At 40.6% G+C, this 11,824-nt stretch overlaps 1 protein-coding gene across 1 annotated transcript; it reads left to right on the top strand.

The window, feature by feature from the left end:
* The first annotated feature begins 266 nt into the window (after positions 1–266).
* On the top strand, positions 267–10,027 carry LOC120301171. The gene is made up of 2 exons (XM_039328024.1): positions 267–1,262; positions 7,390–10,027. Exons 1-2 carry the CDS (start codon positions 977–979, stop codon positions 7,983–7,985), a joined length of 882 nt encoding a protein of 293 aa, XP_039183958.1. The 5' UTR covers positions 267–976; the 3' UTR covers positions 7,986–10,027.
* The last annotated feature ends 1,797 nt before the right edge of the window (positions 10,028–11,824 follow it).

Here is an 11,824-nt window from a genome sequence, read left to right as displayed (position 1 = left end):
ACATTCAAAGCATAATAGCTAATGTTGCTGTGGTAAATAACTTTTTCACATAATTTAAGAGGGACTATTTGCTTTGTAATAATAACAAAATAAAATTATGGATTAGTCCGCTGTTTTTCTATTACAGGGCCCGATTCTTCCCAGGAGAAAAAGGGATTTAAAGAAACTTAGAAATGAGCGCGCCATACGCTTCTATTTTACTCATCTATGGAACCCAGTGAAGTTAATGCGCATGCGTAATTCTGATCCTCTAGGCTTTTTTTTTTTTTTTTTTTTTTTAAGCCAAGGCGGTCGGGCGGAACCGTTCTCTTCTCGATCCCGCCGTTTCTCTTTTGTTGCTCTTGTTCCGTAACTCTTGATGAAATCTCAGTCGGGATTAGAAGAGGGAACGTGACCGGAGAGTGGTTTCCAGGGTAACGAAACGCTGTGTTTGGCTACACCGCCCCCCCCTCCACCCGCGGCGTGGACGACTCGATGGAGAAGCATGGCTTTTGAGTCATCTTTGCAACAGCCGCTGGAAAGGACGTGTTAAGAAGTCCCTGTCGCGCAAAAGTTGCCGGACGGAGACTCGGCCTTCACGAAGTTCTTCGGAGCCGGGCTCCCTGCCGCCCCCGCCATCTTAGCAGGAACGGCTAATGCTAGCAGGGCCTGTCTCCCAGAGAAGCCCCGGGGTGGCAGGGTTGGCGGGGTCGAGGCAGGGCAAGGGCAGGACTTTGGACGCCTTGCGGCCCTAGAGTCACTAATACACATCTGCCCCGGAAGATCCTGTACTGTGCCCCTGCCTATTGTGGCCCCGCGACAGAATTCTCGGCTCCTTCTAGTTTGGGTGGAGCATTGTCCGCTCACGCCGCCTCTCTAGCCTAAGTTGGCCTTTGGCTAAGCACGGTCCTTGGAAGGGGGAGGCAGCTTCAGGGGAAGCGTCCCTTGTTTCCACCGTAAAGTTGAAATCGTCCCAAACGGCCTGAATCTTTCTGCAATGGTACCCATCAGGCCCAGCGACGCTAGCCTCGGGGTCTCTAACATTGTGGGAAATAAACATGCCCAGCCCCCTCATCCCGAGGGCCCCCCGCCAAACCCCTCTCTTGTGAAAGCCCTGGATGCAGTTATAGCAGCTGGTCGACGTGGCTTGCTAGGTCCAGCGGGCAGAGTAGCCGCTGAAAGTGTCCCAGCGTTGAACGTGGATCCGGCAAGAGTAGACAAAAGGAAGAAGGTAGTCAATCAGAAACGTACTGCTGTAATAACTGTTGAGTGCTCAGCGGAGGGTAAGTTAAATAAGGCAACCCACTAGAATGTTGAGACTGCCTTTCCAGTGTTTCTCTTGTTCAGAAATCTCTATACTTTGTCATGATAATGTGCAAGAACTTCTGTTGACTTCATATCTCTGCCAGAAAAATTAAGCACAAATTAGTGGGATAGAAAAACCTCTCAATCCATAAGTTCCTAATGTGATGCGAACTGATTCTAGTCCTTTGATAATCTTTGTCTCATCCCGATAGCTGTTGAAAAAGCAAGGTAATGTGTAACTAATTGCGATAATATGGAAACTGCATGTTTCACTGTAAGCTGTGTACCTCAATCATATTTGCAGCTTTAAGTTACCAAGATCAGGAAATACAGAGAGTTAGAATCATTGAGTTACAAAGGGGTATTTTGGCCCTCAAATCCAATTCCGACAAATGACTGTTTTCGCTTTGGCTTCAATGTAGGAATAGGAGCATACCACTTCTCCGAATACTATGACTTTTCCCCCAATATCTAATTTTTCTAATCAGAACCTGCCTTATCACTTAAATCTATTATTTCTGTACTCTGAAGCAAGAAGATCTTGATCTTTTTCTGTGTAGCATCTTTTCAGGTCTTTTAGCTGAAGAGTACTACCATACGGACCTCAGTCATCTTTTTTCAGCTCCTTCAATCTCTCTTCATAAGCTTATATTCTAGTCCCTTGATAATCTTTGTCACCCATCTCTGAACCTTTCCTGATATCTCCTAATCCTTCTTCAAGTGTGGTGCTCAGAATGAGACACAAAGCAGTAGAATTTGGTGAAGCATGGTTACTCTAGTGCAGTGGTTCTCAACCTTCCTAATGCCACAACCCTTTAATACAGTTCCTCATGTTGTGGTGACCCCCAACCCCCTATCCAGCTGGCCGGGGAGGGGGGGGGCAGGGCCGCTCCGCCCAGCCTGGTTGGAGAAGCGCCATTCCTCTCCCTCTTTCTCTTTCTCGCTCTGTCTCTTTCTCCCTCTCTTTCCTCTTTCTTTCTCTTTCCTCCCTCTTTCTCTTTCTCTCTTTCCTCTCTTTTCCTGTTTCTCTTTCTCTTTCCTCTTTCTCTCTTTCCTGTCTTTCTCTTTCCTCTCTCTCTTTCCTCTCTCTCCCTCTTTCCTCTCTTTTTCCCTCTTTCCTCAGCCAAACGGGCAGGGAGGGGGAGCAGGACGGGCGGCATGGTAGCATCGTCGGGGGTCCCCGCCACCCCTGGCCCGGCCGCCGCCACCGCCAGGACTCCGCATTGCCCAGCCTCGTCCTCCGTCCATCGATGGAGCCGCAGTGGGGGCTGGTGCCGCACGGACCCTGCCAGTGCCACCTCGGCTGCTCCCCCCAGGCACCCCTCTTGCCCCAGCACCCACACGAGCCGCCTTGGCAGCAGAAGGAGGAAGAGGAGGGCAAGGAAGCCACCGCCAGCGCTGGGCCCCAGGAGGTGGCTCTTCTCTCCTACCTTTGCTGCATCTCCTTCTTCCTTCCCGGCAGCCTGAACTGCGGCGCACCTTTCTGGCCAGCAGGTCCAATGGTCGGGCTGGCTGGGGATCGCAGGGGCTGGTCTCCCTTGGGCTGCAGCTTGCGGGAGGGCTGGCCCGCTCAGCAGAGTCTCCAGCGGGCTGTTCCCAGCAGGGATCCCGGGGCTTCCCGGATGGCTTCGAGGCCACGAGGCCCTAGCCACACTTCTCCCAGGGGGTGGGGCACCCGGGCGCAGGGCCAATCAGGAGCCGTACAGGAGGTAAGTCCGCCTGAGAGAGAGAGAAGTGAAGCGAAAGTGCCCCCTTCTCTCTCTCTCTCTCTCTCTCTCTCTCTCTCTCTCTCTCTCTCTCTCTCTGCAAATGGCGGAGGAGGCCATGTGGAGACGGATGCAGGGCGGTGTCTTGGTTCCGATGGTCTTAGGCAACCCCTGTGAAATGGTCATTCTACCCTCAAAGGAGTCATGACCCACAGGTTGAGAACCGCTGCTCTAGTGAGATTTGTTCTTGATAAATTCTTGCTGACTTACTGTAATTCTTGTAGTTTTCAAAGTCCTTGTAAATCAGATATTTTGTGATCTGCTATAGAATCTTCCTAGATACTAATTCTAGACTGGATCTTTGCTATTTTGTCTTTTCCCCCATTTTTCAAGCTTTAATCCTGCCCCTTCACCTTACTTTTCACATTTTTCCCCACTCAGAATTGGGAGACAGTGTGATTCTTACATGTTTATGGAGATTCTTTGATTCTTACAATAGTGAAACAATCACAGTTTAAGCTCAGGTGAAAACAGCTGGGTATTTCTGATTCTTGAGCTCCAGGGAGATGCCACAAATACAGCTGTGATGTTCTCTCTAGTTCAGATTAAACTGCTTTCCCTACATTTACACACATGATGGTCTCAAAATGACTGACTAGCCATTTTAAATACATAACTTTAGGCGGCAAGCAGTCAGTGCAAAAAATAATAAGATAGACTTTATTGTCATTTATCTGTATAAACAATGGCACATATTAAAATGAAATTCTAATGTACTGCTCTCAAAAGAATGAAATGCCATCCACCGAATAATGTCACCATCCCAAGGATAATAATAATATAATAGCAGCAGCACCAAAATGCCAAGTTACAAAAATGACACCAAAACTTATATTAATTACAGTCCATTTTGAATACAAGGGGAGGGGGAATCTTGACAGTTAACAATCTTGATACTATATGGAACAAAGCTGTTATAAAAACTCCATGATCAAAATTAAAAATAAATTCATAGAAAAACCATTAAGGCATTATTTAGAATATACGTATTTTTGGGGCTCCAGCCGTAACATCTGTGGAAAAGGCCAGTTTTTTGAAAAGCTAAGAGATCTTTGATTCTTTAAATCTCAAAAGATAAGACTATTCCATAGGAGATGGCACTATGACAGATCACAATCTATGAATAGCACTGTTCTATGACTTTTCTTATGTATTACTGCTGCTACTGGGTGAAAAATTAATGGCGGTGACGATGGTTAACCTGTGGTCCGTGGACCCCTGGGGGTCTGGGATGTCACGGGGTCCGTGAAGGCTTGAAGAAATGTTCTTCAATAAAGTGCAACCTTTTTTCTAAAAAAAATAAAAAGAAATGTTATGATTTAAGTTAAGGCTTTAAGTGTTGGTGGTCCGTGATCATGGTCTGTGGTCACAAATGGTATTTAAAGGGTATCCATGATGAAGAAAAGGTTGAAAACCATTGGTGTAAGCCAAGCTCTTGCTTGTCTTAGAATAGTGGTGGCCCCAAAATGTAAAGAGAACATTCCTTGCATCTGCTTCTGTTAATCAGCATATATATTTTAAGACTATATTCCTTGTTTTTGTGCCAGTTCATCTTCAACCTCATGGTTGAACTGATTTCCTTATCATCCCCTGTTCTGTTCATTCCATTTGGATAATCCATTTTAAAAATATTCTGAAATTTAAGTATGGTACATACTTGAAGATATAATTAACTTGCATTTCTTGATTTTGTTTTTGAGAATGTTGATATAATTTGTCCATTATAGTAACATTTTATATTTTACTTTCAAGAGGGATTATTGCTGTTCTTTTTTTAAAATAAATGTTTTATTAATTTTCTAGTTTTACAATCAAATACTTAGACAACATGTTGACTGGGTCTATTAGTAATTCAGTGGTACATATTAACTTCCTCAATCTAGGTCCAATATTACACCATCCAATGCTTCCTCTCTTCTTCCAGTAATACACGTTTTCACACACTAGGCAAATACATTTCTTATTGTTAATAAATATAAAATTGAACATCAACATCTTTGTTACATTTTTCTAATAACATCAATAATATCAGTTTAAAATGTCTTTTCTAACCAAAACATATCTTAATTGCATTTGTATTCAATATCCATTTATTCAGTCAATATCCTGTTTTTGCTTTTTTAAAAAAAAAATAATTTCCCATCCATATTCAAATGTCCCTATCGTTTATAATTTCAAAGCAAGTTATATTTGGGTAACCAAAAGCTTCCCTTATTCAAGCTTAACATTTTCTTATTTCCCTTTTCATGTCAAAATACGATACTCTGATTACAAATCTTGTCTTTCTAGTTAAGATAATACTTCTATTTCTAACAATCTATTCTCAACCATATTCAAACATCTAATAATATAATATCCCATCTAATAGGTCAGTGGTGGCGAACTATGGCATGGGTGCCAGAAGCAGCACTCAGAGCCCTCTCTGTGGGCACGCACGCCGTCGCCCCAGTCATAGGCCTTCAGTTGGATTTTATAAAAGCTTTTCGCTTTAGGCTTCACTGCCAGGTACAAAAAAAAAAAAAAGGTTCAATCAATCACTAAATTTCAACTTCTTGTGGAAAAAAAAAAGATCTTGCAAAGTTGGAATTGATTGATTGAACTTTTTAGTCCCACCCAGTCTGCTGTTACCACCGCAGCCATGCCCAGCCAATGGGCCACACCCATCCGGCACCCGACGATGCATAAGTGGGTTTTGGATTGCAGTTTGGGCACTCGGTCTCTAAAAGGTTTGCCATCACTGTAATAGGTCAAAGCTTCTATTTTCTTCAGTCTTACTCTAGCTTTCTTCTTTTGCCAACTAACTTTCCAAGTTAACATATTTGAATCATCAAGTAATTCTTCCTCTATTTTTGTGTATATTGTTTGGAATAAGAAAGACAATTTGGTTAAAGTATTTTTGGAAGAATGCTCAGCCCACTGATATTCATTAAACAGCCTCCCTCCTTCTCCAATTCTCCACAGTTCTGTTAACAGCTCTATCTTCCATTCTATCGGCTCTTCTTCCTTACCCTCAAGTGTGTTCTGAGATTTTGGTTGGTAGAATGTCTTTTCCATTTCCGATATTATTGTTATGTCTTCTAATTCTTCATTTGTCTGAGTCTGTCCATTAGTTCCTTCCTTTAGGTCCTCCATCTTTGGATCTGCTTTCTCTAGTTTTCCTTCTATTTTCTGGGTTGCTATTTCCTTCTCTGTAGTCATTTTCTGAGTTTGTAGATTTAGATTAGAAATTTTTTCTTTTATCTCTTTTGTGTTATTTTTAATCTCATCACGTGCTGAGGCAATTGTTTCTTGTATTGATTTCAACATGGAGAGAATTTCTTTCTGAGATTCCTCAATATTTTCTTGGTGGTATGTCAAGCTGAGGCTTCTGGGGACAGATGTTAGCAATATTTTTTTACCATTTAGAGCTAAGTATGGAACATCCATTTTATTTTTGTAAGTCTGTTTAGGGATTTAGAAAGTTTCAGTCAATTGTCATTGGAGCTCCAGATTATCCAACCAACCTATCAATTCATTCTTAAACCTCCCCTAAGCAAATATAAGTAAAATTCAAGTTTTTCTGTCCCATGAGAAATATATCCTTTCTGTCCAGGGAGAAAAAAGAATCATTAAAAGTTGTTTATCAATCAAGATTTATAATCCAAAGTATTCCATCATCTCAGGCAATAGTTCATGTTTCTTCTACAGGAAAATAGTTCCACAACGCAGCTCTAAAAGTCAGTATTTGTATTCATAGTTCAGGCAGGCCTATAAGCAGCCCCAAAGGTTCCCCCCTCCCTTTCCCAGCTGCAGTCTTCAAAGGTGAAACTTTCTAAGGCCAGCCAGAGTCTTATCTAGGTCTGGGTTTTGAGCCAAGTTTCTTTTAGGCATAATAAATTGTAGTGCCAGAGTTCACCACTAGATGTCATTAACACCGTTTTTCAGCTTTTAAAATCCAAATTTATGTTGCAAACTTTTCAAGTCTCTTTTTTTTAAAAAAAAAAAAAAATCTTAAAAATACTTTTAGTCCCCAAATTTCAGAGCCGTATATATATATATGTAGCCAGTCTTTCCCCCACCTGTTTGGAGGGCTTCCTTGGATCAAAAGGAAGGGCCGCTGCCCTCCCACGATCGACGAGGGACCCCTCCTTGCTCATCGCCTCTTTGGGGCGACTTTCAACCCTTTTTAGGGTTCCCAGCGGGGCGGGGCAAAATCAAAAGCAGAAGACAGAGCCCCATCTTTCTGCGTCTGTCCCACCATGACGTCAAACCAGAAGGGGATTATTGCTGTTCTGAGGTTGGAATAATAAATTTATGTAGAACTTGAACCAAAGGAGTTAATGTGATATTTTGTCTTTAGGTATTGCAAATCTGCAACCTGCACCAAAGGAAATATGGATATGTGGGAATTCTGTGATCTCGACATTGGAGAAAAGAGCGCAAAGTCACCCTCATGGACTGCAGTTGGGCATCTCAACTTCACGGGCGCATGTGTTTTGGCGTGGGATACCGAGCATGAGGTGGAACCAGCTTATGCCTCTTTTGCATGAAATTTATCATCTCCGATCTCCTCCATCAGTAATAATAATTCATCTTGGTGAAGATGATCTGTATAACTCAAATAATACTTCATTCATTATCTCAGTGCGAAATGATTTAGGCATTCTTAAAAGAGCATTCCCAGATACTGTTATAGTTTGGTCTTCACTGTTACCAAGATATAGTTGGAGAGAAAATCAGAAGCCTCAATGCATGGAACTAGTCCAAAAAGATATTAACAAGATAATGGTAAACTATTGCAATAAAATTGGTGTGCACTTTCTGTCACATAATTTGATTACCTCTGATAAAGCAAACCTTTTCTTGCCAGATGTCAATGATCTATCTGATGAGGGAGCTGATATTTTCATAGCCGATCTGAAGAAAGTTTTAAGATTGTATGAAATTATGCAGTAGCTGGGAAAGAGTTTTTGAAAAGCAGTATATATAATGTTTGGGAAGATTGGTTTTATTATTACCTAAAAAAAAGGAGACACAAGCTGGTTATATACAATATAGCTTAACATTTTCTCTCACGGATGTGTCACAGATTAACAGATCTGTTCTTATAAATAAGTTTTGAGATGATGGTCTTCTGTAACAAATGAAAAAATGGGTCTGTCTGACATTATGAAGACTTCAGATGTGTGCCCTCATGTTAATGAAACTGGGTATTTTATTCCCTTGAACGGTTATTGTAAAATAACATCATAACATAAAATGCTGTAATGAAAAACATCACACATCTTATACCTGTTCGTGCCTTGTTTCTTATCCTAGTCCAGGGGTGGGGAATCTTGCTGGCTGAGGAATTCTGGGAGTTGAAGTCCACAAGTCATAAAAGCCAAGGTTCCCCACTCCTGTCCTACTCTTTAAAGAAGCAGTTTCTATGATATTTAACTAATATATCAGGATATATGTAGAAACATATTGAATAGGGGATTTTCTTCCATTGATATCTGAAAGAAATGGCTGAGGTTCGACATTATGAAAGAGTATTTTGTAAATAACAGTGTTTCAAGATACTGTATATTTAACATGCCTGTTGAACTTCAGTTGACAAATGGCTTAATCCAAGAGCCTAGTGCCATTGAAGGCTATTACCTAGTAAGAATTTGTAAGGTTCTGACCAAAACCAGCAGCATTGTTTCAAAAGAGGCGACATGGACCAAATAGCCATGACGGCAAACAAAAGCTGTTTTCTAGTATGGCACATATAGAAAATTATACAGGGCAATATGCTGCCAAATGCCATAATATATTTTACTTTTTTACTTCATTTTATTTTTGGATGCTTATAAGATTAAATACTTTAAGGGTATGGATTCTATTTTCTTAGTGCGTAATATTAGGAATTTTCTGTATAAACTTTATTCTTCAGTAATAGTGGTTAAAAAAAAACCCCTGTAGCTATAACACCCATAACCAGTAAAAGAAATCCAAGTGGATTAGTTGGCGTGTCAGAGAAAATACAAATAGCTACAGCAACTAAAGCTACAAATTTAGTAATAGTGACTTAGCTTTCAGATTTCATATAATTGCTTCTTAAGCTGGAGAAAAAATGAAAAAGAAAAAAATGTTGCTGGTAAAAATGGATATGCACTTAAAAGGGGACTACATTGTTTCTTTTTTTTTCCCTCCATCTTGCCAATTTCATCTGATAGCATTCAAAGCTAGCTGCAGCTGTTATTTCCATAATTAGTTGAAAATGACAGGAAAACCATCCTTTTGTTTGTTGTTTTTATAAGAATAATCGTCAGGTTATGCATGCCCTCTTTATCACTATTTCATTACAACTCTACAAATTACTACGGTATTTCATTGGGAGGATTTGGAATATACTGTAGATTACATAATAGCCAAAAAATGTGTGCAGCAATTTGTTAGAATTTATTTAGTTAGACTGATGATGATCCCATGCAGATGTCAAACACTGAGGAAAAATATTCCAGAAAAATTATGAAACTTTGATATGCCACCTATCAGTATATATGTAGGACAACTGGCGTTAATCAAAAGCCATCACTGGTTAATTCTTTGATAGTCATGGCATTGTTCAGAATAGGTGAAGCAGAGTTATATTATAATAGGTTCACCTATCTGTGAATTGACTGTGACAAATGTTTCCTAATGCTTGTATAGTTTTAATACTGTACTAATATTACTATAGGAATTTAATTATGATAATCTGTGAGGAATATAGATGTTTGTGAGGAATACTATGGAATGTAAACAGAAGTTCCAGCAGCATTCAAATACTATTACGTCTTTAACATTTCTGTAAAATGTGGAATAAGGCAGAGTGATTTTTACAGAATAGTGTACCTTGATATAGTTGTATAGCATTTAGGTTTATGTTAGTGCTTTTCTCTTAATGTCTTTAATGCAATTATTTGAATGTTTATCTGACACATGCATTTTTCTGGGAATAAAGAATGTATTTTTATTGCACAAAAGAATCATTGTGTTTCACTCCCCACAAAAATGTATTTTTTCAATCAGACCTTTGTTTGATAACTTTCTCTGAGTTGACTCTACCAGCTGGTAAGATTGTATGTTTACTTATTTGCAATCATAAGCATAATTGCTAGGAGTAGGGGAGTTCTAATCAGCCTGGATCCTATATGTGTGCAATTGTTCTGTCCCAGCCTACATAAGTCCTTGTTTTGCTCACAAGGAGAAACCCCTCTTCCAAGAAACAGGCAGGAACCGCAAGAAACCGCAACCCCTTTTATTCTCAGGGACCTGAGTCAATGTCCAAGGCAAACAAAAACAGTCCACAGAAACTCGATCCTCAACACGAATGGTTGCCTTTAACAACTAGCACCTCCCACACCTTCCCTTTTATAATTCAGCTAAGGCATGGCTTCCTAGTGCCTTCTCCTTTGTCTTTGGAGCCGCCCCATTGCATTCCTCTGTCCTACTCGCTTCTCTTGCCTGCGCATTCGTGCATTTTTCCCAGCTGTTCTTCATCACTGTCCAAGTCAGGCTCCCAGTACAGCTATGTCTCATCCTGAGCACGAGTAGAGGGGCCAGGCTCCTTGTACGACTAAGTCTTGCAGCTCCTCAGAGCCTTCCTCTGACTCTAATGTCACTCCAGGCCCCTCGTCCTCATCTGATTCCTCAGACTCAACTGCCAGATCCACTGGCTGGCGAGGAATCACAACAGCAATAGAGTGCTTTGAGAACAAGAATCCGATTTGTAGCATTGATTACAGAATTCAAGTAGGTTCTATAACAATGGATTTATTTATAAGAAATACATGGACAGCACCTAGTTAACTATATCATAACGTAAGGAGAGTCTAAGAGCATGTTCTCTATGTGTGTATATCTGGGAAGAAAGAAGGAAATGATCTGAAATTAGCAATCTGTAAAAGTGCAATGATAGATAAAAGATTGATAGAGTAAATCCTTTCCTGTCTGTATCATGGGGAGGGGCACAATTTTCCAAAGGGGCCACATGAGAAACTCGGACTGCTGTGGAGGGCTGCTGCTAACATCTCACCCCTGCTGCTGCTGGCAAACTGGGGCTACCCACAGGCTGGATGTGGCCCTTGGGCTCTAAAATTCTCAGGTCTGATCTATATATTACTACTATAAGTAGCGTCCCCATCTGATCATGGATCATGAGATGCTGAAGAGACTGCCATTTATGCTTCCAAGAAGTCCACCCAAAATTGAGATTAATTAATGCATGATTTGAAGGCAACAACCTCTTGTTTGAATTAGTTCAAAATCTGGTAACATATTCAACTATAGACTTTAATGGGAAACTATCAGAATGCAGGCAACTGCCTCATTTTTTCTATAGGGATGGTAGTCTTGAGAAGATAACCCTGCAAAACTTCATCCAGATTGCTTTAGAACTCTTACTGCAATATATATTAGAAAACACTTCTTCACCTCTTTTATGGCTGAGATAAGAGGAATGAGAAAAGGACTGCATAACAATTTCCAAATTGTCCGGCTAAAAAGACAATTTGGAGATTGTGCTGAACCAATGCAGAAAGTTTCTAACTCTATAGGTTAGCATTTTAAAAAAACTATTTTAAAAATAAGCTGTTATTAAAGATAGAAGAACTTAGGGGTCTCAAGCTTGCCCCCGGCAGCCCTCCAAATAATGGCTTCCCACAATATTTTCAGGTTCAAAATAACAAGCCATTAAATTAAGCATACGTTTTGTATGTGCTAAAAGTTTTTTTTCCCTATTGTTATGTACTTTACATTTTGTCAATGTCATGGGTTGATGAATT

The sequence above is a fragment of the Crotalus tigris genome, unplaced genomic scaffold, assembly GCF_016545835.1.
Source record: "Crotalus tigris isolate CLP2741 ecotype Arizona unplaced genomic scaffold, ASM1654583v1 scf7180000024370.6872682, whole genome shotgun sequence".
In the NCBI taxonomy this organism is placed as follows: Eukaryota; Metazoa; Chordata; class Lepidosauria; order Squamata; family Viperidae; genus Crotalus; species Crotalus tigris.
The sequence above is the reverse complement of the archived record's forward strand: the minus strand, read 5'-3'. Positions and strand labels throughout refer to the sequence as shown.

Excerpts from the sequence above, each read along its gene's own strand:
- LOC120301171 (XM_039328024.1), top strand. The coding sequence starts at position 977 with ATGGTACCCATCAGGCCCAGCGACGCTAGCCTCGGGGTCTCTAACATT. Across the intron at positions 1,263-7,389 it reads TGTTGAGTGCTCAGCGGAGG|GTATTGCAAATCTGCAACCT; the intron begins GTAAGTTAAATA and ends TTTTGTCTTTAG.